Below are 26,716 nucleotides of genomic sequence, written 5' to 3' on the forward strand. Positions count from 1 at the left end.
AGAGCATAAACTTGGCGTGGCACCAGTACAACATTTAATAATCGCTGTGCGTCACCACTATACGTTCTACAGCGGTGCGAAATATCGCCGATATAAAGCTTACGCGGTGAAAACTCAACCATTGAGTAGCTGCATAAATTTGTCACCCTTATATCACTCATTAATAAAAAAAAAGCACTTTATAGTAAAAGTTCATAAAGGATTTACATAAAATCCTGCATGGATCTAATGGAAATAACTTGTTTCTAGTATCAAGAAATTTAAAATATTTGTTTACTAGTAGCAGCTGTGTTAGTGTGTTTGTAGTAGTCGTACTAGTGTTATAGCTGAAACCTCTAGGATCGTAGCTAACTGGAAGACTTGTTGACACAAAGCAATGGTACTGGAAATGGTACTGGAAGAAGCAGTTACACCTGAAAGTTAGTTAAAAGATGTTTCAAGCAGCTTAGTTTGCAACACTTATCAGCCACGTCATGGTATTTCGCCTCCACAATGGATCTAGAATGGTCGGCTGCTTCTTTGTCTTCCATGAAATGAGGGTACCTCCTAAAAAAATGTAGTATCTAGTAATTGACTTCCTTGTTTCATTACAGGCACCCCAAGCAGCATCACATAATGTTGAGAGTTGGAAGTCATTGTTTGCTAGAAACATAAGTCCTACACCTGGTTGACCCTTCAAGTAGTGCAGCACCTTCAATGCAAAGTGTTCAATACAAAGTTATGCTTCAAGTAATGCATAGTTGTAGGTCTCTGCATGGGTCGATGTTTGCATCCCCAATTTTTTTTGTTTTTTTAGAGTGCTCAAAAAAAATGAGTTTCTGTTTTGAAAATGAAAGAAAAAGGAACTTGCTCATTGGTACGAGGATCAACCGTTCATGACACCTTTACCGGGGGTAATCAATCCAATGGTTATACATGCATTTCATTTTGGTTTAAACATCTTTTACTATAAATGCGGTATAGTGTTTGAAAAAATATTGAAATTTTAATGTTTCAAATCTTTGAGAAAGTTTTTGAAGAATCACTTGAGAGTATAAAACATTTTGATTTGAGAAAATCTTGAATCGAAAAATCTTTACAAATACCATTTGAAAAACTTGAGAAATCATTTTTGAAGTAGATTTAGTGTTCTTTTAAGACTTTAAGTAGGTTTAAGGTTTTGCTCTAATTCAGTTACTATCTACTTAGAGCTTCATTTCTTCTTGCTTAAGTTCTTTTAAAAAAGTGCTTATGATAATAAGTAATGTTAAGTGAGTGTGAATGCATGGCATTGATCCTACATGATTGGAAGAGAATAATTCATTCATACCATAACATTCATGTAAAAGCGTTCCTACCATTACATACATCTAAGTTTCTCATTGTTTGTTATTTATAAGATTGTCATAAATATTGTTATGAAAAAAGAAAAATTTTGAAAACCAAATGGGGTTGTAGACCATCAAACATGATTCTAATATTGGGTCATTACTTGATTTTCGGTCTTAATAAAGTCGATACATATAAAGTTAAATCCTTCGATCTTTAGAGAAAAATATCCAAAAGAAAGGAAAAGATGAAATACTCCTTGTTGTCATGGCATAGAGTCGAAATGTTCTCTATGGCTACGTTCGCCAACTGCATCATGTATTCATAAGTCTAATAGTTTCATGTTGTTACGTCTGCAACGTACGTTAGTGTCCTACACAAATTCTGGTATGGGTTAGGTTGCGAGACTTATGACCATCACAAGAAGGAATTTCGAGAGAAATCTTCATCAACTCCACCTTTAAATTTTTAGTCTATCTACCTAGGATGTATCTATCTGGTAGTTCCAGAATGTTCTTTCGATCGAAAGTCTTTAGAGCATAGTAATACAAAATACTTGTAAATTCAAATTTCTTAGAGGAACATTTGACATCACCTATTTCGATGTCATAGGTCACGAATGCATCATTGGTCTTAGTCGAATCTCTCTCTCTTTTATCACAAGATATACATGACAACTTGATTGTTGTGTATGTAATTCTATATCACAGTTAGTTGCTTGAATGACCTCTTTCTTAAGTCATTCAAATGCAATTGGTGTATACAGAGTTGCAGCTTGGTGAGGGATATTTATACACAAACTTTGAGGCCAACATACAAATGCCTTCACGTCTTCTTCTAGTGTTCCATGAATCGAGATATTTGTAAGCAAAAGTACAATCTCCTTTTTAGTACAACGAACATGCTCTCTACTTTTTGTGTTTATCATGCTTGTACAAGAAGTATTGTCTTCCATATGCCAATGTCCACTTTTCTTTGTCCTTATATAATTTTTGAAGCCACTTATTTTCTTATAGGTTATATGCTTCAATCATTAGTATTGTCTTCCATATGCCAATGTCCACTTTTCTTTGTCCTTATATAATTTTTGAAGCCACGTATTTTCTTGTAGGTTATATGATTCAATCATTTGTGTCCACATACATTTGAATATCTCACCACTTCACACTTAAGAATACAATTTGCAAAACTCTCCTTAAAGCCAGTCTTCTTATTCATTACATGTCGTATGTTCTTCGCTGCATTTTGAAATATATGCCACAAACACAAACAATGATGTGTCTCTGGCCATACGATGGATACTGCAATAGCTATTTCACTGTCACTATCTATCAAAACAACTTTAGGGTGCTTCATGTTCATGGCCTCGGTGAATACCTTAATCAACCACTCAAATGTCTCAGTAGTCTGATCAAGTAGAATGCACTATCGTTTCAAGTGATGGTTCACCCCCACAAACTGAGCAAAGGGCCACCCGTGGGTATTGACCTTCACGATTCTGTAAAAAATAAGCATGTCCCTGAAACATCCATAATCTAACCTAGGCCTCGAATATGCCCAAAAGGCGTTTGTAACATAATCCTCATCCATCTGAATGTCATTGTAAAAACCCGAGTCTTTGCTTAATCTTTTCTGAATGGATTCGATCAATACCATAATTTCTCATTTTTTCATCGATTATGTCATATTTCTCCTCAAGTGGTTTTTATGATTAATGCGTGTGAATGGAACATTCTGACGACCACAATCTACTTTAACAAACATGTCATATGCCTTCATTGGCAATATACTTGTACCATCAACCAGCTCACTTATTTCAGCATGCAACAATGACAATTTATGAGGCGACCTCAACTTGTGACTCATGCAAGAATGTGTCAATGGATAATTGCGTGAATACAATATTTTCCATTCGAACGCCTTTTCAAATCCAAATTAATAGCACAATCGCACCTTATATCAAGCCTATGCTTGGTTATACATGGAACTGATTTCTTCAATCATTGTTTCGAACAAAAATATTACCTTCACACAATTAGCCCTATGCATTTCTCTTTATCCTACCCTTCCGTATACTGAACCTATGGTCTCTGTCTCAAACTCCATTCCTACAATAGGAGCACGTTCTTTGAGATATTCCATCTCAAACTCCAATCCTATAGTAAGAAAATCCAATCCTATAGTAGGACTACGTTCCTCAGGATCCTCCATCTTGAACTCCATTCCTATAAAAGGAGCACATTCTTCGAGATACATTATTTCCTTCCAAAGGGACTTAATCTTTTGCTTGTCGCCATCTGATGATGTATACGTTTCATACGTTGTGTCATCTGCAATACATAAAGTCCATCAATCAAATAATATTTTAACATTATCTCACGAATTATTTATTCACGCATAAATACATTCCATTAAATAACATTCAACATTAACTCACCATAAAGTCTGTCGATCAATAACAAACCTTATCTCAGACCATTTAGTTAACGTTATCTCCTGTAGAAGCATTGTTATCTCTTTCTCTCATTACTATTTATGGTCTTCTTAGTAGACTAGTTGTTATCACATTACTTTGTAACCATTCATTTTGTTACGTGATCGTATTATCTACTATTCATTTACTTATTGCCTAGTTTGTATGTGTGTCTTCTCTCATTTAGTCAATCAATAACGAGAGGAATGATTATAAAATAATGAGATAAATTGGGATGCATAAACTTATCCCCTAAAGTTGTTATTTTACACATTCGTTACGCCACAATTTCGTCATGTCATGCAAATTATCTCAAACACGTTACATCATAACATTATCTATCACATGAATGGGATGTACTCGTTATTTCATTTGTAATATTATCTACCACATGAGCTGAGATGCACTCATTAACTATTGCGTCGACATTTTATTCCTTTTCCAGCTTTATCATCACCTTTACCTTCAGTTTTTCAAGAAGTGCTCATTCGATTTCTTCAAATCTCCAACTATAAAAAAAAAAAACAATTGTGGAAGCCATTGCTTTTGTCATTTAGCATCTACAAACAAAAAAACACATCAATATTGTTGTGAACTCACTGTCCTTTCATTCTATTGTCATTGTCAACATTTTTGCTTCAAGGCCAAGTTTTTTTCACTGACAACCTATGTTTTCCTTGGTTCCTTCAATGCGAACATCTCTCTTCTATTTTTCTTCTTTTTGACCGTCTTCCTTCATTTGCGTGAAAGAATGCATGTGGCCTGAAGGAACACAGGTTAAGTATGTATGTTGTGTTCGTGCAATGCAAATGCATTCAAGTAAACATGCACAAGTACTTTTTCTGACACCATGGTCATTACTGAAACTTTTACATATACATAGTACGGTCCACCTTATAAGGACATTCAATTAAATGTGAACATTATTTTTTTATCCACTAAGGTCAATACTGAAACTTTACATATACGTAGTAAGGTCTACCCATAGCATCATTTGTTGTGTCCATGGGGTGGTACACGTAGCTCGCTCTTGTCGAGATGTAGCATGAAGCCTAAATATGGATGGAAGAGGGCCTATAGAAATAGACTAAGTTATTGATGTCAAGATAGATAAGCCACTTGTTGATGTTGACACAATCGAGATGAATGTGACTTGGTGATGACGGTTTGAATTACCATTTGAAACCAAAATCAGTATGAGTTGGAAACATTTGTCGGCATAAGGGTGCTAATAATCCAGCTACGGAACGTTTATTGTAGCAAGAAATGGTTCCAAATGTGCTATTACAAACATTAAGCTGTTTGACATTATCATAAAATATTACAATACTCTGAACTAACAAAAACATATACAATCACGTGCACCAACATAATGGACAGTAGTCAGACGCCTATCCCAGAAACAAACAACAGACAACAGTCACACACCCTTCTCATCCCAGTGAAATGAAAACAATGAACGGATTCTGTTCTTGAGCCAACGAATTAAAGCAACCTCAAGATGATTTTAGAAGTGTTATTCCTAATTTGTTTTGAGAAGACTCATGTTTCTAACGAGCGCCCATATCTCAGATAATTTTCATCATTAAAGATTGAATGACTACAAGAATAAAAGGAGTTGTCTACCGTGTTCAAGATCAACGGTACACAGGTAAACAAATTGGAACTTGAAAGTTCATTTCAAAGTTTGCTCGAGGCCGGAAATGACACAAAGAACACGTAGCAAAGGTGATTTTATGGCGAGCACAGCCTGCGCTGGTAGTCCAGCGGGTTTTAAAGGTACGCATGAGCTTAGGCCTCGGGTCTCTCTCTCCCGTCCCTGGCGTCTGGCGAGGGTCCCGCTGGAACCTGCCAATCGATTCCGGCTTTGATCCGGAACGCTTTCGTTGCCAAACAGGCAACAACGACGCCACGTGGAAATTTCTTATTGGAGCTGTGACGTCGATGGCACTCGACAAAACGGAACGCTCGGGGCTTTCTCCCTCCTTGGAAACCCCCAGCACTCTCTCCTGGAGGCCCCTACCGACCTACCAGCCAGAGAGAGAGAGATAGATAGAGAGAGAGTCGCATTGCCTTCTCTTGTTCTTCACTCTGAAGCGGAAGCAAATTGTTGGTGCAGTGTGCTGAAGGTCTCTCCTGTGCCCTGTCTTTATCTCTTCGACGGGGAGGATGTGGAGGAGTGCCATGGTTAGCCTGCCCTTCCTCCTGTGCGCCCTTTTCTTTCCTCGATTTGGCGCTGCCCAACAAGGTACTCTCGTTCTTTTCCGATTCTCTAATTTTTCCTCTCTTTCATTTCCATTTACTTCTCTCTTCGATCCCTTACTTTCTTGGTTCATTCGGTGAAGAGTCGTTGGCATTGGTTTGCTGACATGGGTCTTGATCCAGGTGTCCTTTTAATGAATAGCCTTCATCTTGTGTTTGTCGTGTTGCTTACTCGAACGATCCGTTTTTAACTTGTCAACGCTTCTCTTAATTGTTGGTAATTTCTTTGGTTCCCTTTCTCTTCATTTTTGGCGGTTTAACACGCTCGTTTTTACGGTGGTCTTTCTCCTTCCTCGGTTCAGGCCTTCACCTTACTTTATTTGCTTCTCTTAATGTTTAGTGAAGGAACTGTGAACAAGGGGTGATGAATTCATCATTGAATTGGCTGTTAGTGATTGAGAAAGGTTTGCGGTAAGGAAGGGATAGGTGTTGTTTAATATGCTTATTTAGGTTTAGCTCAAGTGGATAACTGTGGCATGAAGGATGATGGTTAGTGACGTTTCAGATTAATTTGCCGTAGATATTTTTGTTTATTTTGCTTGGACATTGAAACATAGTTTGAATCCCCACAGAAAATATCAAAGCGGTATTAGCGGTTTACCAATTGAGTGAGTCTAAATAGTTGCTGGAATGCCATAGCAGTTGTCTGTTCTGGATAGTTCTCCCGTGACGTATTTCCTTCGCCTTTGAGCAAATTTATGCATTTGAATCGAAGAACTTATGTGGTATTTTAACGCGTTGTTCATTTAACTATTCATCTATATAGGAAATAGGGTGAGGGCAAGGGGTGTGGCTTCTCTTGCTATAAAGGAAAATATCACTTGACACGGCCATATAACAAGAAGGACATCACGTTATAAGGTGACATGGTTAAGCAACAAATACAAGTAGGTTGTGATATGCCTGCACATCACATCTTCTAGCATATCATTCCATTGTACATTTAGCATGTGTTGTTTGTCAATCACTGTCATTTTGTGATGCACATTTTGTCTCTGGTTAATTATAAGGTAATGTGGCAAATATGGATTTGTTATCTGGAGAAAGAATGATGAACAGCTAATTGTAATTCCATTCACAAGTTGCGCAAGTCTTTCTGTTGTTTGACATTGATGTATCTTTGTGAATAAGTTGACTGCCGGTTCTTGCTGCTCTAGGTTGGCTGAGCAGCTGAATTTGTTTCCCCCTTCTCATTTACTAATTTTTTGACATAAGCACCGTGTTCTATCTCAGTGATTTTTCGACCATTTCCTATATGTTCTTAAATGTTAATATGTATGACTTTGTAATCTTTTACTGAGAAGGTTGGGAAGAACTTTAAGAACCAAAGTACTTCCAAAAGCAGTGATCTCTTTATTTTTAAATAGGTAATGTCTACACAGGTTAAGAGGAATTGTCCAACTGCTTATAAGTTAAAGGAGATATTTCTATGTGGCATATTTACATGTTATTTTTTATGTTCTCTAATATGTCTAGCAGCTTATGACATCCATTTTTTCCTGGACTGTTTGTCTTATAAGCTATTTATTCATATCCTATGAGTTACAGATTTGCAAGCATGCATACCTGGACTTTTGTTTATAGCTTCATAGGTATCAGCATCAATAAGTCAAAAATTATTATAACTTGTCTTAAAGAGAATGGAGAGGATTGATATAAGCATGAAACATGCAGACACAAGAATTAAAAATATAAATGGAAATCTGTGTGTGTCAGTTGTCTTTCATGTACAAAGATTTTTACGCATCCATGATCAGTCAATGATTTTGTATCCCACAATTAGCTCAACCACTGGCTTCTATTTGGCTGAATAGAATGAAAAACTGAGCTATAACAGAATGACTGTTAAGAGCATGCAGAACTAAATCTCCACTAAGGAGAAAGAGATTGAGTAGCTGATTCAAACAAAAACATTGGCTTGAATATACAATTTAAACTTGGCATATAAAATTTATGATAACAGAATGACTGTTAAGAGCACGCAGAAGTAAATCTCCACTAAGGAGAAAGAGATCGAGTAGCTGATTCAAATAAAAACATTGGCTTGAATATACAATTTAAACTTGGCATATAAAATTTATGAATTGATAAGAGATTCAGTGATTTTTTTAGAAATTGGAGGCATGTAATCTTTTGGTGCTCTTATTTCTGCTTATCCCACATTGACTTAGATAAAAATGCAAGATTTGGCATGTATGCACTTGGTAGGATATGTTAAAGTTAGGATGGATACACACATATATGGAATTACCATTGGCCATCCAAGAATCTGGCAATCTGCCTATTTCAGTCAGATCCCAGTAGATTTTACCAGTCCAGAGACGTGGTGGGCTATCCAAAATGTACTATTTTAAAGAAGAAAGGTGCCGGAATTTAATGTCTAGCTTGAATTTATAAGGATTTAAAATCAATACTCTTCAGCTTCTTCAGTCATAAAATCAGATCTGCAGATTGGATTTGGTGACTTTTTAGTTTTTATCCTAGACTGATTGACACACCCCTTTTGCTTGTTTTTTACTTGATCTAACCTTGTAGATGCAATTTGAATATTTTATTTAGTAGAAAAATATGCCAAAATTGACAATGTTTGTGCTTTTAAGCAAGAACAACAACTCATATAATGCCAAAAACATTGAATAAGGACTCCTCTTCATGTGCCAGACAAATAGACAATCTTTAATGATAGTTGCCAATTCTGCAGATTTTTCTAGTGAAGATGCTGCTACCTTGTTGAAGAAAGCATCAGAAAATATTAAGATCGGGCACTATACCAATGCATTGGAAGAACTCAATGCTGCGATAGTATCTGATCCAACTTTATCAGAGGCGTATATGCATCGTGCCTTTGCTTATCGACAATTATGCAGGTAGGCCTGTGCTATTTATTTAACAACTATATTTATGTCTACGTTTGACATAGCTTATCTTTTGTGTACATGGGGGTAAACTTTTACTAAATTCATGTCTCTAATACGTAAGATTGTCACATAGGTTTAACCATGTTTCTGTTGTCTACCATAGGAAAAGATTTTTTTTTTTTTTGGTATACAAGCAGGAAGTCTTTATGAACATACTTTGCTAGCACCAAGAACTTTAGCCTTGGTGCTTTGGAGTTTGTGTTACATCTGATTTAGTAGATCATGGACCTGACAGCTCTGTCCTTTTCTTTCCATTTTTTAAAATCTTAAACCTTTTTGAAAACTAAACCAATGATTGGGTGGATCTTTTGCATGGGTGATGGACCTCTGATGGCCCCATATGCACTTATGTTTCCTAACTTTCTTGCACCATTATCTGCCGATACCTCTTATTGAAGATGCTTGTTCATGCAATGTAACATCTTTTTGCATCTTTTACGTTGTCTCTTATAGTCAATCCACTGTTAGTGACTTAGTTCCTTCTCTTCATCTCATATTTAGCTACTAGCTTACTGCTGGTGCTTCATCAGTTCTTCTGGTCTGTAGTAAGATGATTACATAATATGTCCTACACGTTCTTCCACGACTGCACTTAATGGCTTCCAAGCAATAAGAAGAGAACTGATTTTCAGTTGTTTCAGCTTAGGTTTTTGAGCATGTTAGTAACCAGTTTTAAAAGTGTAGGTGTAACAAGACAATTTTTGAAAAATATAAACAAGGTATGAGCCTTGAGGCATTCAGAGATGCAGTTCTTGATTTCTCAAGTATGGTTTCAGGAAGAGTCACAAATGTCACTGATATTTCAAATATTGGGATAAAAAGCACCAAAAATAAGTGAAATAAGGAAAGGGAAAGTATTGCAATGTTTTGAAATATTTGCCAAAATATAAATATTGAGAAAATATTGTATATTTTCCAAGAAATCATTTTTTAATATATATTTTAAAATTGGTGGGCTGTAAATATCTGAATGACTATGTTAAAATTTTGTCAATGTTTTTATATGAAATTAATTTCAAAATTTTATCTATTACTATATTTTAAAATTATGAATTACAGGAGAAAATCAATCTTTCTGATTAATAACTGAAAGAAACGTGGCCAATAAGATCCTGAAAAATTTTTGTCACTATTGTAAAGTAGGATACCAAAACTATAGCTTTTATCTGTAAGTTGTAAACACTTCAATATGTGCAATCTAACAAAAATAAGATTTGACTGTTGTTGGTGCATTTGATACCAATACTTTTAATCAGTTACCCTGAAAGTGTAAAGTTGATGGAATGTGGATATATTTGTATATGTATGTGCCTGGGTGCATGTAGGTGTGTGTTCTGCTGCCCAATAGTTCTGCCACCCAGATCGCTGTCTATCCAATTTTATCCAGTTTTTAATGTCAGATTTCACAAACCCAACCTGTCTGGACAGATGCAGAATTATAGATTTAAAAAATCGTGAATTCAACGTCTAAATAAGATTTTATATGAATTTTAAACTAACATTCTTAGCTTTTTGGTCCATAAGCTCTGATCTGCACATCGTTTTCATGATTTTCTTTTTATTCCTATACTTTTTTTGATATTTCACATCCATTCATGTAATTATTTTAGAAAAATGCTCAAAGACACCAGACTGGCAGAGACTCCAATAAAGGGATTCATTTTCCCTATTTGGATATCCAAACCAACACCCACTCACACATCTTCTTCCTTGTCAGATCCACATTCAACATTTCCTGAAAATGTTGCCTGTATCCAAAGATTCCAGTCTGTGCCTATTGCACTCATTTCACATAGAATATGTGCTCCAAAAAAAATTTTGGCTATCAATTGTACAAAATTTTGGATTTACTTTTTGTCCTTTCATTATTTTGTAACTCAATTTTTGAATGATTTAATTATGAAAATTCTAAAATTAGATGCTTGAACAATCTTATATCAATATGAGCTTGAAAAACTGCTATGAAATTATACTTTTTCCCACTAATATTATTTAATGTGAAATCAATAATTGCTACATTATTTTTACTTCTCACATTTTGTTTGTGTGTCACTTATTTTTTATTCTGAAATTTTTGTGAATAATCAATAGAGTTATAAAGATTACATATCATGTTCAGTTTAAGTACTCAGATTCTTATTCTAAGTTTGGTTTTACATTAAACCATTTCTTCTAAGGGGCTTAAATTTGAATGAAGAAGAAACTTAAATCTAACGATTGGTTGCTCTACAAAAGTAAATCACATTTTTGAGGTGTAAGCCTCTATAGAGAGGCTTAAGCCTTATGTAAAGGCATATGCCTTGAGACAAAGCAATGGATGAGGTGGAAGTAAATACCATGACCACTATGCAAGTTTGGAGATGCAATTGGAGACAAGCATCATTTAGTTCATATATGTAATCAATTCTTTACTTTTTCATGATACCTATAAGAGAGCCATGGTGGGGCGTCTCTAGGATGTGGGAAAGCATAAATACATCCTTGATCCTCCTTCATCAGCTTGTTAATCAGCTTTCCCAAAATTTCTAGAGTGCTTTCCTTTTCCTATTTTTAACCTATCTTATCATGCTTTTGATTTTATCATGCTGTTGCATGATCCTTAAAGGGCTTATCCACTTGTAGTCTTTTAGTTTGTATTGGTAAATGTGCTTGGCCTTCTCCCTAGGCGATGTGAGCCTGGTCTAGGCCCGCTTCCAGGACCCTGGGGTGAAGCTTGGCCAAGTGTGGCTGGGCTGCCCTGCAGCCATGGTTGGGAGCGGCCACGCTTGGGCGAAAGACAACTTTGCTCAACCATGTTTTTGGCTGTTAGAAGAACTTTTATTTTATAAGCTCACAACCCATATGATCCAAGTATGAGAGAGGGAGGTATGGCCCTTGGAAGTTGGTGGGCCAAGTGTCGAACAGATGGTGTGCACAGGGACAGGTTCTGGTCGATACACAGTCAGTTAGATTAAAAGGATAATAGCTCACTCGTCCAAACTCTAATCGAGTATGTAATGGCTTGTTGGAAAGATAATTTCAAGAGCTTTCCAACAAGTATAGGCACAGGTGGATCCAACATTGTTTGCTGGGGACAAACTGTTGAGGAAAATGACATCTCAATCTAGATTTCTGCAGAACAGAACCTCAATGTCGGGAAAACATCTGTCTGTTGAATCAATGATAGCTCTCTTGTCCGGATTCCGATTGAGGTGAGTAATATCTTGTTGGAAAGATAATTTCAAGAGCTTTCCAATGAGAATAGGTTCAGGGAGATCTGACTCGTTTGCTTAGATCAATTTGTCAAGAAAGTGCAGCCTAGATCCTGTTTTCTACAAAACAGGATCTGTAGGTCTTTCGATCGGCCAGATGTTGCTTTGATGGAGTAGATTGGGGCCTAGAATGCATGAGGGTGGAGTTGTCAGCAAAGTAGCCGTGCGGGGTCTCCTTTCTCGCTGGAGAGCTTCGCGTCTAGGGAAGAGTTGCGACAGTCGGACCTTGCTAGGCGATGGTGGACAGCCAGTGCATGGTTTGGGATTGAGGACAGATATAGAGAGTAAAACCATACCTTGGACAGCAGCAGCGGTCGTTGGATGGCGGCTGCCGGTTGGCGGTGGTGGTGGCACTTGAGTAGGATGCAAGAAAGGGAAGGGGGAAGAGAGAGAGAGAGAGAGACTCGCAACTAAATTTTCATTCTTCAAATTGCATAATCAACTAATGAACAATAGCATACTTAAATAGGTCCAGACATCCCTTACCTCGGTAAGGAAAAACTTCAAATTTGAATTTCCCTCCTAAAGAGGTTTCCTAATTCTAGATGGCTATAATTAAGGAGGGTTCTATTTCTGGAACCCACCCAAATCTGGCGTACATGGGAGAGAGGTCCACGTGGGCTGATGTGGTGTCCGGTTGGCACTGATGTGGCAGGGATGATGCAGGTGTAGTGCCCCTGATTTGGAAAGCGTGTCCAGCTTGCATACAGGTTGTTTGCATCCTGCATGGGTGGTGTTTGCTGGTGTGTGGACGGCGTAGACTGGTAGGTCGCTGGATGGGGTGGAGCACCAGAGAAGGAAACTGCGGCTTGGCCGCATGGGGGTCTGAGGCGCCAGCGTGTATGCATGTGGGTCCGATTCTAAGTGTGTGGAAGGCTGCCTCATGCTAAATGGATGGTGCTCACGCCTGAATCGGGTGCAATGCTGGATGTGGTTCAGCTTGATCGGGCTTGAGCTAAGTGTGCTGGCATGTGGACGGCGCAAATTGGCAGGTGGCTGGATGAGGTGGAGCACCAGAAAAAGGAGACCACGGGCTGGCTGCATGGGGGTCTGAGGCGGCAGCGTGTATGCATGTGGGTCCGATTCTAAGTGCATGGAAGGCTGCCTCATGCTAAATAGACAGTGCTTGTGCCTAAGTCGGGTGCACTGCTGGATGTGGTTCAGCTTGAGCGGGCTTGAGCCGAGTGTGCTTTCTCAGGTTTGACCCAAACTCCTCCTAAAAGATCTGTTGAGTTAGCCTAGCCTCGGTAGGTGCTGCGGCTAGGATAGCCTCCTCTTGAGGTGCAACAAGATGTGCCAGGTGAAGTGTGGAAACTGAGAAACGTGAAGCGCGTTGCCCCTTACTGAGGTCTGCATGGGTACGGTAAAGAGGGTTGGGAGCATTGTCACATATATCGTGTACGGGTATTATATGACGAGGAATTTCTCAGGTATAATACGACAAAGTTGTATATCTAGAGAATATCCCAGGAAAATCTCCGCAAGTTTTTAAAAAAATTTAAAACATTTAATAAATCCTCAAAATTGTAAAAAAATAAAAAATCATAAAAAATACGAAAAAGCATGAATAAGACGGGTTTTTTGTGACAATGGTTGGGAGGCAGCAAAGTGTGGGTCATGCTCTAGGTGGCTAGGGCCTAGGTGGACTGCGTCTTCTGGGCCTAGCTCTCGTGTGGTAGTCGGTCGGTTGAGTTGGGGTGGCCAAGGATCAAGCAGGGCTTGCTTTCTGTGTTAGCCTCCTTTGGAGTTGCTGGATCTGGAAATATGAGCTCTTCATAGGCATAAGCCAGCATTTACCGAGCTTGGCTGAGTTGCGGCCAAGCCAAGGGGCGATGTAATGGATGCGGCCCAAGGCAGGTCCGCATCACTAGAGCTGCCTGTTTGAACCATTTACTGCATTTTAACTGATTAGAAAAAGTTCAAGAAGCCTTGTTTGGCCTTTAGAATAGCTGAAATAAGCTTACAACTGCATCCTTGGTTAGGGAGTGCCAGTGACACCTCTTCACTGTTGGGCATAATATATTTAAACTTTAAAGATTTTTTTTTTTTTTTTTGACTTCTCATCCTCTGTATCAATCTCATTCGGAAACTAAATGATGGATAGACCTTGAAACCAAGCATACCTAGTTTAAGTTGAGACTTTCTACCATGACCAGGGTTACCAAAATCACCCATGGGGAGTGCAAAGTGTGCTTTGGAGATGAAGAAGAAAGCACTTTTGAAGCTTAGTATTTAGTAGGAAGCATCCTTTTAGAAAAGGAAGCGAGCTTTCTGCGCTTCTGTTTAAAGGAAGCATACTTTTGAAAAGGAAGCAAGCTTTCTATTATAATGGAAGTGAGTTTCCCTTTTAAAGGAATGACACTACCAAATTGGAATTGAGATTCATGTGGTAGGGAATTGTGGATGCTAGTGGATTCCAGTATCTTATAACAATTATTTTCTTTCATCATTACCAAACTTAAAAAGTGTAATTTAAAGATAAACACGTTTAATATTTTTAAGGTACCAAGGACAGAAAAGGGCCTTTAGTTTGAGCTGAATTTCTTTGTTAGTAAGAAAAATTATATTTTTTGGTCTTCTAATCACTTCTTTGCGCTGCTCCACTTTGATTCACTTCTTTGATTCTTGGTCTGCTTCTAGTTCATTCATCGATTCCCACATTTTAAAATTTTTAAGGGCTTTGGTTCCTACTTCTGCTTCCGAATTGCTCCTTGCTCTTTCTCCTGCAGTTGGTAACTCTGACATGACTGCCATGCAAGTTCAGAGATGCAACTGGGTAAGATTTTATGTGCATCTGAAGATGCCATCCATGCCTTGCTTTTTCATGACATTTGACTCTTGTATATATATATATATGTGTGTGTGTGTGTGTGTGTGTGTTCTTAAGTGCCTTTACATACCTCATACCTGTGCCCAAGCATGGCTTGACTGTCTTTTTGAAAAGTGTATCAGTTGTGTAAAGGGTATACACACACCCTCTTGCATCAACTGGTTAATCAAGTCCTCAAAATTTGTGGGTTGCAATGTTTCTTATGTTATCATGCTGTTGCTGTTGGTTTCTAAACTTGTAATTTTCTACTTTCTGTACTTGTCAACTTACTTGGCCCTCTCCAAAGGCTGCCTATTGGACTATGTACTACATCATGATTGACTGGGAAAAGTTCAAAAAGCCTTATTGGCTTGAGAGTGGCTGAAATAAATTTATATCCATCCCTGGTTAGGAGAGCGCCGTCAACATCTTCTTACTGTTAGGCTTTACACAATTAAAACAAAAAATCTCTGAGCTTCTATCCTGGTTGAATCCAAGTATGGTTAGCTTTAATTCCAGAGTTTTGGTTTTCTCCCTTATATCAAACAGTACCTGAAGCAAATGGAGCTTGCCATGTAGCATCAGTTTAAGGTCTTTGCGGTCATGCACAATAAGGAAATGTTGTCTTTTGCCTCAAAAACCAGTATATAGTAACACCTTTGAACATCGTTGTTACTTCCTGAATTTCTTGGAACAAGTTTATTACCTGGGCAGCTGTCTCTTCTGTAAAGTTCTGTCGTATCCTACCTTAATTCTTCTATCTCACTTTAAAATACTTTCTTTCATTGTCCCATTTGTGCAACTATATAATGCAGAACAAACTACTTGGAGTTTCACATTCAGCATACCTGGAATATGATATGTGAGTAAAACAAAAAATTTGTATATATGAACCTGTACTTCTTTAGAGCCTACTCTGCCTCTTGAATGATTACGATAAGAATGTCAATCTTTACTCGCAGTAGCAGAAATTGTAGTGAAAGGAATTGGAGTTACTTAAAAAGATTTTTCATATTCATAGCATATCATGGAACTTGCTCAAAACATGCCTGAGTTGGAACTTTCTCCAAATGTTATTCCATTTGTATAGGTTAGAGTCCTTATTTACCTTTTGTTTTAGAGATTATCAAATGAGGAAACTGTCTAGCAAGTTCATTGTAATCAGAATTAAGATATTTACTAGAATTCTTTTTTGATGGTTACCTAATCGACTCTATGAATCAGGAGGCATATAGGTTATTGTTAATTCACTAATGGTTTTGTTGATGTGAAAAATTATTTCATTCCTTACTTCCTGTTTCCTTTTTTAATTATAGCAAATAACTAAAACTGATCGAATTTTGGCTGAAATGCAGATATGAAGAGTCAGAGAGAGATTATAATAAATATCTAACTGAAAAATCTGGAAGTGCCACTGTGGAGAAGGAGCTGTCCCAGTTGGTACAGACCAAAAATGCTTTTGATAAAGCCTGGAGTCTTTTTGAAGCAGGGGATTTCTCAAAATCGCTGGAATACCTTGATAAAGTTGTCCTTGTTTTTTCACATGAATGCTCCAAGGTATCTAACTTTTCACTGTCAATGGGTTGAAGTTGCTTTTGTACTATGCCAATTTGTAGGTGGTTCTCTTTTTATTCTAACTTGTTGGGCAATTCAATGCTAACAAATCCGTTGCTGTTTCATCATGGATCTGCATCAAAAATGCAATCCGTACCTGAGTGTATGAAGTATGACTATTGTTATTTTTCAGGCTAAACTTCTTAAAGTGAGATTACTCATAGCTCTTAAAGATTACTCATCTGCAATTGCTGAAAGTGGATACATACTGAAAGCAGACGAAAATAATTTGGAGGCTTTACTACTCCGTGGACAAGCCTACTATTACCTAGCTGATCACGATGTTGCTCTAAGGTTTGCTATGTTGCTTTCCTGGAAATTTGTCTTCTATATCTGCACTGCTGAATCCAGATTATTTTGGTGATATCCTGAAACATCTGTTGCTTTGCTTTCTACAATTTCCAAATGGAGAATTATGCTTTTCAGTTCAAGCATGTGCTTTTATTGTTAGTTCACAATTATGGTCGCTTCAAAAAAGTGTCTGAATCATAGTTATAAATGTTTTCAGATATTTACTGGCAAGTTTTTTCATGGATATAATTGGGAAGATTTGTTTTTCTTGGGAAAATTTCTAGAATTTAAAAAATTAAAAACTATACAAAATACTAAAAACATTGTGAAATTATGATTTCGCTGCTAATTTTCTTAGAAAACATTGATAAAAATCAAAATAGTTATTGGAATTTTAAAGCAAAGGTAAAACTTACAATGTATTTAAAATATATTCATTTTAAATCTCGTGATATTTTCAACAGTTGAAATTGGATTTTCTGGTATTGCAATAGATTCCCTCTTCTTTCTTGTTCTATACTTTTTGGTGATACTATCGTGATGTTGATCTTAAATGCATGGATCTCAAAATCTGAGTCCTTGAGAGTCTAAGATCACATTAGAATGGAGCTAATGGAAGCACCTTCTGAAAGAGAAAAGCATGCTTTCTGTCACTTGATGTGGGTCCATAATTTCTGATTCAAGCCTACAGATTTTTCTGCTGTTTATAATATTACTTCAGCCTTTATTATTAACAATGAAAATGTGTATTTGACAGGCACTACCAAAAAGGTCTGCGGCTTGATCCAGAGCACAATGAGCTGAAAAAGGCATATTTTCGCTTGAAAAATCTGCTAAAGAAGACAAAGAGTGTAAGATCTACATTTTTTCATATTAAATATGAAAATAGAAAATATGTTTTCTGATCATAGTTTTTCTGTCTCTTATCGCGTTTATCTGCTTATAGGCTGAAGATAATGTGGAGAAGGGTAAGTTTCGGGTGGCAGTGGAAGAATTTAAAGCAGCTCTTGCATTGGATTCCGATCATGCTGCACATAATGTGCACCTTCAACTTGGTTTGTGTAAGGTTTTAGTGAAGCTTGGAAGGGGCAAGGATGCTTTAGCTAGTTGCAATGCAGCGCTTGAAATAGACGAGGAGCTTATTGAAGCTTTAGTGCAGGTTTTGGACGCTTCCTGCTTAAAATCTTGCTGGTGCAAAATTCTGCACATGGGTCAATCTATTTGCATGTGATGCATATATTGTCTACATAAAACAGTAGCTTTTTGGACACCTGTTATTTCTTTTGTTATTATGTTGTTTGATAATCGTCAAATGTTCAACATACGTCATGCATCATGGATTTACATTGTACAGAAGTACGGAAAGTAAGTTATTATTCAAACATGTGAAAGTCTGCACTTACCAAAAGCTGGAAAAATTAGCAGAGAATGACAGGTGGACGGTCTTTGTAGAAGCCATAAGAAATTTCATACTTGTGGGTCTAAGTGGTGTTGCTTGACTGAAGAAAATACAACAGTTTCTACTTGAAAGAAATCAAGTGTCATGTTACAATTGTAAAAAGGAAGGTTAATGTTTTCCATAGGAGCTGCCACTTAGTTCTGTAAATTCGTCTAATTTTTTCTTGAGCCATCTGAGATTCTAACGTTATTTCTTATATAGTCTTGTCGCAGTCTTCATGACAGTAAATTAGGGTATGGATATTTGTGAGGTGCATAAGCTGTTCTCTAAGTCTAAACTTCTGAAAACCTCCAAATTTGCTGTAGGAGATTTAAGAGACTAAGACCATCTCTAAGTTCGGGATGCACAACAGGCTACTTATTGCTAATGCATATAAATAAATCAGATGCAGTTTTGATATTTCTTACATCTTAATTTACGAGTTCTGTTTTATTTTCTTCTACTGTAATTTATTCCTTGTTGTGCATACTTAGAGAGGTGAAGCCAAACTTTTGACGGAGGATTGGGAGGGTGCAGTTGATGACTTGAAAATAGCAGCTCAGAAATCGCCACAGGTATGCATATATTTCTACAACTATATAATTATTGTGGTTACTTGCAGCCACTGCCTACTTTCCAGCCTTATATTCTGTGAGTAGAATTAACTGGGCCAGTTTTTTAACACATAATAGAGTTCTTTAATCCTAGTCTTTAAGGGAAGCACCCTAAGAATGGCGTAATATTGCTTGCATATACTAATCTAGATGGCCAGATTCAGAATGCTACTGTAATGCTTTATCTTGAGGCAATAATAATATGATCTACTCGATGATGTGTTCCAGGAAAATAGCATTTAAGTTGTTAATGATGAAAATTTTGAATAATTTACTGTGTTAAAATGGTGAGCATCCTAACCCAAGACTCCTTCATTCTTAATCCTAATGGTATCTTTTTCAGATATTTACCATATTTTTTTTGTAGGGCAGTTGAAAGCCTATTTTTGTAGTATATTTGAAATCTTTCTTTCCCCAGCTTCGTTCATTGTTGATCCAGAAACCTTTCACTTCTTCATGCCTTCCTTTCCATATTACGTTCTCATTTTTATATCATTATTCTTGAGATTGGTTCTCACTCGTTCTGTGCATGTGTACTTTACAATTCTTCGCTAAACGGAAAGATAGTCTCACGGAGTAGTTGGGGGAGACATCTTTCTCCACTTTGAAACTTTGGGATCTACAATTTTATATGTACATGTAATTAGGTCATAATGAGAACTTTATTTCTTTGTGGAGCTTGAAATTTTTAGGATCCTCATAAACTGTCCAGATTGAAACCTTTTGGCTTTTCCCTTCCCTTTCCTTGATTAAGTTGGTAAGCTTCAGATGTGGTGTTCTATAATTTTTCTAGGATAAGCCAGCTTGTTTTTTCTTCATTAGAGATATTTGCAGAGCAGAAGTTCTTTTGCATTCTAATAATCCTTATATATTCAAACAATTGTTTCCTATTGCTTGTTTTAATTGCTTGTTTTACTTGCTTCGGCTGATTGTACCTATTTCTTTTACAATCTGTCTTTTGCCTCTTTCTTTGACCACCATTTTTCATGTTTTTGCCTATTTCCGTTGGATAAGTTTGTGTTCCTTGTGAAGCAAGTTCTCCGGGAGCTTTCAATGAATGTAACCCATAAATCCCCTTTGCAGTTGTGGAGAACATAGTTCCTTATTTTTTCATCGGCAGGAGGGGTCAGGCACATGCAAACCAATTGTAGAGAACATATTTCCCAAGATAAACAATTCTGCTCTTTAGTTGGTGCTTTCTAATCATGTTAACTAGTGATTTTTGGTCGTCCTATTTGAGACTGCAGTCGATTTTAATTTTGCTTCATACATGTTAAATTTTTGTTTTTATTTTTGTTTCCAGCATGTTGTGCACGTCATGGAAAGTGTTGCACCCTCCTTTTTGTGGGACAAGCCTGGGCACCGGGCCGGGCTGGCGGCAGGTACCCGGTACCCAGCCCGACCCGGGCCTGGGCCCGGGAAAAAGGGCACCTGGCTGGCCTGGGTGGGCTCGATAAGCCCGGGTGAGCCTAATAAATTTTTTTAATATATATATAATTATATATATATAATTATAATATTTTATTGTGATTAATAATATTTATATATTATTGTATATTAAAAAATATATTTTTTAAATTTAATTGAGCTGGGTTCGGGCTCATGTTTTCATTGCCGGGCCAGGCCGGCTCGATGCCCAAGCTTACGAGTGTGGAACACTCTTTTTCCTTCTGCTTCTTACTGTTGCTGAGTTCATTTGGTGATGAGAAGAAAAAGAGAAAAGTGAAAGAAAAACTGGGTTTAGTTCGTTCTCTACATTTCTTTGTTTCATCCCTTTAAAAGCTTTACAGTTTGCACAAGAAAAGCTATTTCTGCTCTTAGAATAAAAAAGACCAGCCTACTATGTCACGTAAGTGCAGGTAGTGCAGGTGTACCATATTTTACCGAAGAACTTGGTGTAAATGTGTGTGCGTGCATATTATATATATATATATATATATATATATATATATATATATATATATATATATATATATATATATATATATAATAGGGGGGACTGGATTTTCACCCCCTCTCTTCTCCCCTCTCATATATCTCTTTCTCTTTCTCCTCCCATACCCACGAGCACTCTCCTCCTCACTAACGCTTTGTTTGGATGGAGGGAAAGGGAAGGAAAGGGAGGGGTCGGAAAAAAGGAAAAGAAAGGGAGGGAAAGAGAATGAGAAAAGAAAGGAAAGGAAAAAAAAATGAAAAATGTGATTATAAAACTTGTTTCGATAGAAAGGAAGAAATTACTAAAATCATGTTTATTTAGACTACATAAAGGAAAGGATAGAATTTATATTCCTTTACAATAATACCCCTGCACTAGATGAGGAAGAGGGAGGAGGGGGCATCGCGAACGGTGGTAAAAAGATAGACAGAGAAGAGAAGAGAGATGAACCTGAAGAAGCTTCTTTGCTGCGATGGTTTACCTGAACAATGGTAAAAAGAGACTCTGGATCAAAAAGGATGTTGCTATCATGTAAAACATTGTTCATGCATCCACAAAAAGAAAGAAAGGACATATACGGTAAAAAACGATAAGCCTTTCCTTTCCTTTCCAATGCCTCCAATTTTGAAGGTATTTGATTTGCATTAGATCATCCTTTTCATTTCCTCCCTTTCCGTTCCTTCTTTTGCAACAAATCAAGTTTTTTATTTTGCTTTCCTCTCCCTTCTTATTAATTAATCAATCAAACAAAGGATTTATTGTTCTTTTCTTTCCTTTTTTTCCCTTTCTCTCCATCCAAACAAGGTGTAAGGAAGTAGGTAGGAGGAGAGAGAGACTTAGAGAATTGAAAGAATCCCACCCCAAATTAGGTATGGAGGAATCTATATATATATATATATATATATATAGTGAATGAATGATAACTCTAGCTGTCCAGAGCTACGTCACATAGGTGTGGGATGCGGCTAGTTCCAAAAAAAAAAATTTGAGTGTGAGTGCGGCGAGAACATATATATATATATATATATATATATATATATATAATTTGTTATATCTAAGTAATTTTTGTTTGTCTATATTTATATTTTTAAACTTTTTTTAATCACGGTTACCTTAATCTCATACAAAATCCAAAGTTTTATTAAATAAAATAAGGGGAGAGGGAGAGGAGGGAAAAAAGAAGAGGGAAAGATAGAAGAAGGAAAAAAATGAAAAAAATTAAGAGGAAAGAAGAACGGGTCGGTCAGCAACTGATTTGGTTTGACCGAGTCGGATGCCGTCTTGGGCCGCACCCGCACCCGCAAACATTGTGGGTGCGCCACCATAGTTGGCACACCTATGTGACTTAGATTCAGAGTCACTAGCCATCTGGCCAGCGCATGCATATGAAACAAATGGATGATTGAGAGAAAAACAAGGAGAAAAAGATGGACTAATATTAGATGATAAAAATGCCCATCACTTTTTTTTTTCCATTGTTTTCCTTTTAATCATTCATCATGATAGATCAGTCGGTCTTTGATTAGATGGCTGGGTGACTTTGATTAGATCAACAACCAATTTGGTTTGACCGAGTCGGATGCCGTGTTGGCCGCAACCGCAAGCAGTGTAGGTGCACCACCATAGTTGGCACACCTGTGTGACTTAGATCCAAAGTCACCCAGCAATCTAGCCAGGGCGTGTGCATGAACTAAATGGATGGTTGAGAGAAAAACAAGGGAAAAAAAGTTTGGACTAATATTAGATGATAAAAATGGCCATTACTTTTTTTTTTTTTCCTTGTTTTCCTTTTAATCATCCATCATGATAGATCAGTCGGTCTTTGATTAGATGGTTGGGTGACTTTGATTAGATCAGCAACCGATTTGGTTTGACCGAGTCGGATGCCGTGTTGGCCGCACCCGCAACCGGTGTGGGTGTACCACCATAGTTGGCACACCTGTGTGACTTAGATCCAAAGTCACCCAGCAATCTAGCCAGGGTGTGCGTATGACACAAATGGATGGTTGAGAGAAAAAGAAGGAGAAACAGGTTTGGGCTAATATTAGATGATAAAAATACTCATTACCTTTTTTCTCCTTGTTTTCCTTCTAATCATCCATTATGATAGATCAGTTGGTCTTTGATTAAATGGCTGGGTGACTTTGAAATGCCATAGTCACCATTCAAATTTCCTATATATATATATATATATATATATATATATATATATATGTATATATATAGAAGTATGTGCATTTAAATTACGGCGTAAAAGTACAACCATATAAACTATAAACTGCTGGATCCACAACGCATCTTGTGGGCACCTGACCTGTGTGTAGCAACCATTTTGCAGCACCCATGTGACACCAGTGCCACGTGAAAATGAGTTTCAAAAAGCGGAACTGTTACCTGTATGGTTTTCTCAATCTCTTCGATGAAATGGAAGTGGTATCTTCTACGTTTAAGAATCAAATATTGTAGTTGTTTTATTCGTAATGTATTTGCTTCAATCCTTGTATGACTTGCTTTTCTTGTGAACCTTGTTATGTTATGAAATTGGAAACTTTCTTTCTTCCTTTGATACCATTCCTTGCATAAAGGACTAAGCAATGGGGAGATTTATATTCCTGAAAGGCAACTGTCCTTTGCACAATGAAAAAAAGAAGACCTCAATATTCGGAGTGGTGGTTCACTATTTTGTTTGGTTGGAGGGTTTTTATGTGTAATTCGACAAACTTATTGTAATGCAACTAGCTGACACTGGTGTACCAAGAATGTAAGGCCACTGGTTTCAATGGGATGATATAGAACACGTTTTCTCTGAGAATTTTGCGAAACGTATCCAACTTTTGGTGGTAGACACAGGCACGCCCAACTTCTGAATGGTACTTCATTTAAACCTCTTTTCATGTAATCACACGGTTAGAGCAACATATTCAAACATGCTGAGTTTTTGTTGCCCTTTGAAGGTTTGTTGTGCTCTTTGTAGAACTTTCCTTTGCTTGGTTCGTCAGTTATCATTTGAAGTTAGTGAAATGATTTAGGTACCTTTTATCAGTTCTGTAGACATAAGGTCATCTGCTTGAACTGTTGTTCTGTCTAACTTGTCATGTATTTTAGGATATGACTATCAGGGAGGCACTGATGAGAGCTGAAAAATCATTGAAGTTGAGTAAACGGAAGGATTGGTATAAGATTCTTGGAATTCCCAAAACTGCCTCTGTTGCAGAGATCAAACGGGCATATAAAAAACTTGCTTTACAGTGGCATCCTGACAAAAATGTGGATAACAGAGAGGAAGCAGAGGCCAAGTTTCGTGAAATAGCGGAGGCTTATGAGGTATTATCTTACCTGCTTTGTGGCTTAGATTTGTTCTAGTGAAAGTATCCAATTTTTTTTTCCCAAAATGGACGAAGTTCTATGAAAATTCACAGTTTTCCTTTGGATGTGTTTACATTTTTCTTTTTATGGTTCCAATGCACCGCAGGTGCTTGGGGATGAAGAAAAGCGTGTGAGGTATGACAGAGGTGAGGACTTGGAGAGCACGGGTATGGGTGGAGGGGGCTTTAATCCTTTTGCTGGTGGTGGACAACAATTTACGTTCCATTTTGATGGTGGCTTTCCTGGTGGAGGTTTTCCTGGTGGATTCCAATTCAATTTCTGAGATAGTTAAAATAGGTTCCCTTGGATTTTGATAAAAGGAAGCTGACTATATTAGATGGAAGAACTCGTAGATATTGGATTGGAAAACGTGCATCCAACTGCTAACAATCAAGTCATAGCTCGTAAGTTTTCACAAGCATGGAGGGAGGTGTACATGCAACACGTAGGTGAGGCTAGAGAGTGCGGGAGCTTCTCAAGACCAGCAGATTGCAGTTCTTGCTGTCTTTTCCTTCTACTTGAGTCTCCTTTTTCTACCATTTTCCATCAAAAGATGTAAGGGTGGGCGGGGGGCTTCCAATAGATAGTGCCAAATTACAATCGAACGATTATTTGGCATCGCTTCTGTATAACAGAACCTGCATTTTGTTTATTCATTGGATCTCATGAGTTTTCGAAGGCAAACTCATGCACGTGTTGATTTGCCGTCTGTGTTTCTTTAATTAAGAATATCCGATAATATTTCTTCTCCCATGAAATTCTTTGAATAGAATTTTACCGGAAATTATGAATGTCTCTGCATGCGTGTATGGCACAAGGAAGTTTCGGGTATAAAAAAGGTTTGGTTTGGAACAACAGGACCAAGCATGAAACTGTTTGCGCCTATTCCATAGGTTCCCTTGCGTTTTGATATTAAGGTTGCGTTTGATTACCTCATATCTTAGATCTGAGGTCGGATCTGATTTTTAGATCCTCAGTTTAACAAGTAGAGAATCTCAAGTCCGTGGATTTTTAGATCGCAAGGGAGTGGGTCTCTGATCTCGTGCACGGATCTTCATCCATGCGGGAGCCACTGGTGGGAGATCTTCCAGACGAGAGAGGAAGGAAGAGGCTGGCCGGGAGTTTTGAGCTGTGAAAAACCCTTGATCAGTGAAGGGTTAAGCGGGAGAGATGGGGAGGTTGGTTGGATGCGTGTTTACCCTCAATTGGCAATAGAGAGAGGTCGAAACCCTAGGAAGGGAATCTGTCCAACTCCAGTTTCCCTCTTCCCCTTTCCTCGCGTCCTGACACTACTCTCTCTCTCTCTCTCTCTCTCTCTCTCTTTTTGTGACGGTTTTCCTCATCTCATTTTTGCTTTTCCCTCTTTTAGCGTCCTTTTTTCTGTTCATACAACTCGTGTGAAGCATTGAATCTTGACCGGATCTTTTTTCTTGCACAAGCTAGAGATTCTCTTGGGAGAGATCGCCGTGGTGAGCTGTAACTTACTATTAACGTTGTAGCTTATCCTGCATCGATGCAGTAAACCCAGTTTTGTCTACTATATATATATATATATATATATATATATTAGTTGACTGAAAATTGAATACGAAAATATTGATATTTTTCCCCCTTAAAAGGGGTAAATCTGATCTTTTCTATAAATGAAGAAGACTAATTTCTTTACTTCGTTTCCTTCCCCCATTGGTTTTCCTTCTCTTTTACCTCATTTTGTTATTTATCTTTCCCTCTTACTGCGGCCATTTGGTTATGTTTTTTCTTATTTTCTTCCCTTCTGGGTGCAGTGAGAGTTTGAAAGCTATAGATCCTACGCTGAGATTTCTTTGTTTGTTGTTTAGGCTTCCTCTTGCCATTGTATTTTGCCTTGCTGTCTGTTTCCTCTAAAAAGATTGAGTTCAAAAGCTTCTTGGTTTTAGTTTCTGTGAACCTTCTATCATTCTTTTCTTCGGTTTCCCATTCTCAGTTGCTGTATTCTAAGTACTAAAGGAGTCCGATGCTTTTTGAGAGTTGCATTTGAGCTGTTGATTGTTCTTGAGCAAAAAGTGCTATTTTATGTTCGTCTGATTTGTTTTATGAATCTTGTATGAGATTATATGCTTCCCGTGGGGGATCTGAAAAGTTTTGCTGTTTCTGCTTTTAATTCTCTTTCTCTTATACAGCCATATTTGCCACTACAAAACATTTACTCTCTTTTTGGCTGAAGCAGCAAAGTCTATTCTTTTCAAATGTTTGTCTTTATAGGCTCAAAAATTGCTTTCATATTGGTCAATTAGAGGATCTTATCTTTGGATGTTTGTCCGGGACTAAGTTTCCCGTCTCAAAAACTCATTGTCTACTGCTGTGCGCAAGATTCTTTGATTAGGTGCTTGTGTGGTGATATTGACATTCTGATATGTTATATCCTAATCGATTGGTTCATCGCTTTTGCACTTTCTA

The 26,716-nt window shown here is 37.5% G+C and overlaps 1 protein-coding gene across 2 annotated transcripts; it reads left to right on the plus strand.

The window, feature by feature from the left end:
* The first annotated feature begins 5,754 nt into the window (after positions 1-5,754).
* On the plus strand, positions 5,755-25,019 carry LOC116254258 (dnaJ protein P58IPK homolog B). Of its 2 annotated transcripts, XM_031629517.2 has the most exons (10): positions 5,757-6,029; positions 6,810-6,904; positions 8,745-8,910; positions 16,377-16,578; positions 16,769-16,929; positions 17,684-17,777; positions 17,873-18,085; positions 18,859-18,939; positions 24,020-24,238; positions 24,387-25,019. In XM_031629517.2, the coding sequence occupies exons 3-10, from the start codon at positions 8,876-8,878 to the stop codon at positions 24,561-24,563; spliced, it is 1,182 nt and encodes a 393-aa protein (XP_031485377.1). In that variant the 5' UTR covers positions 5,757-6,029; positions 6,810-6,904; positions 8,745-8,875; the 3' UTR covers positions 24,564-25,019. The 2 variants fall into 2 exon arrangements, with proteins under 2 accessions (XP_031485376.1, XP_031485377.1); XM_031629516.2 differs by lacking the exon at positions 6,810-6,904 and having other exon boundaries at positions 5,755-6,029.
* The last annotated feature ends 1,697 nt before the right edge of the window (positions 25,020-26,716 follow it).

Source organism: Nymphaea colorata, chromosome 5 (assembly GCF_008831285.2).
Source record: "Nymphaea colorata isolate Beijing-Zhang1983 chromosome 5, ASM883128v2, whole genome shotgun sequence".
Lineage (NCBI taxonomy): Eukaryota > Viridiplantae > Streptophyta > Magnoliopsida > Nymphaeales > Nymphaeaceae > Nymphaea > Nymphaea colorata.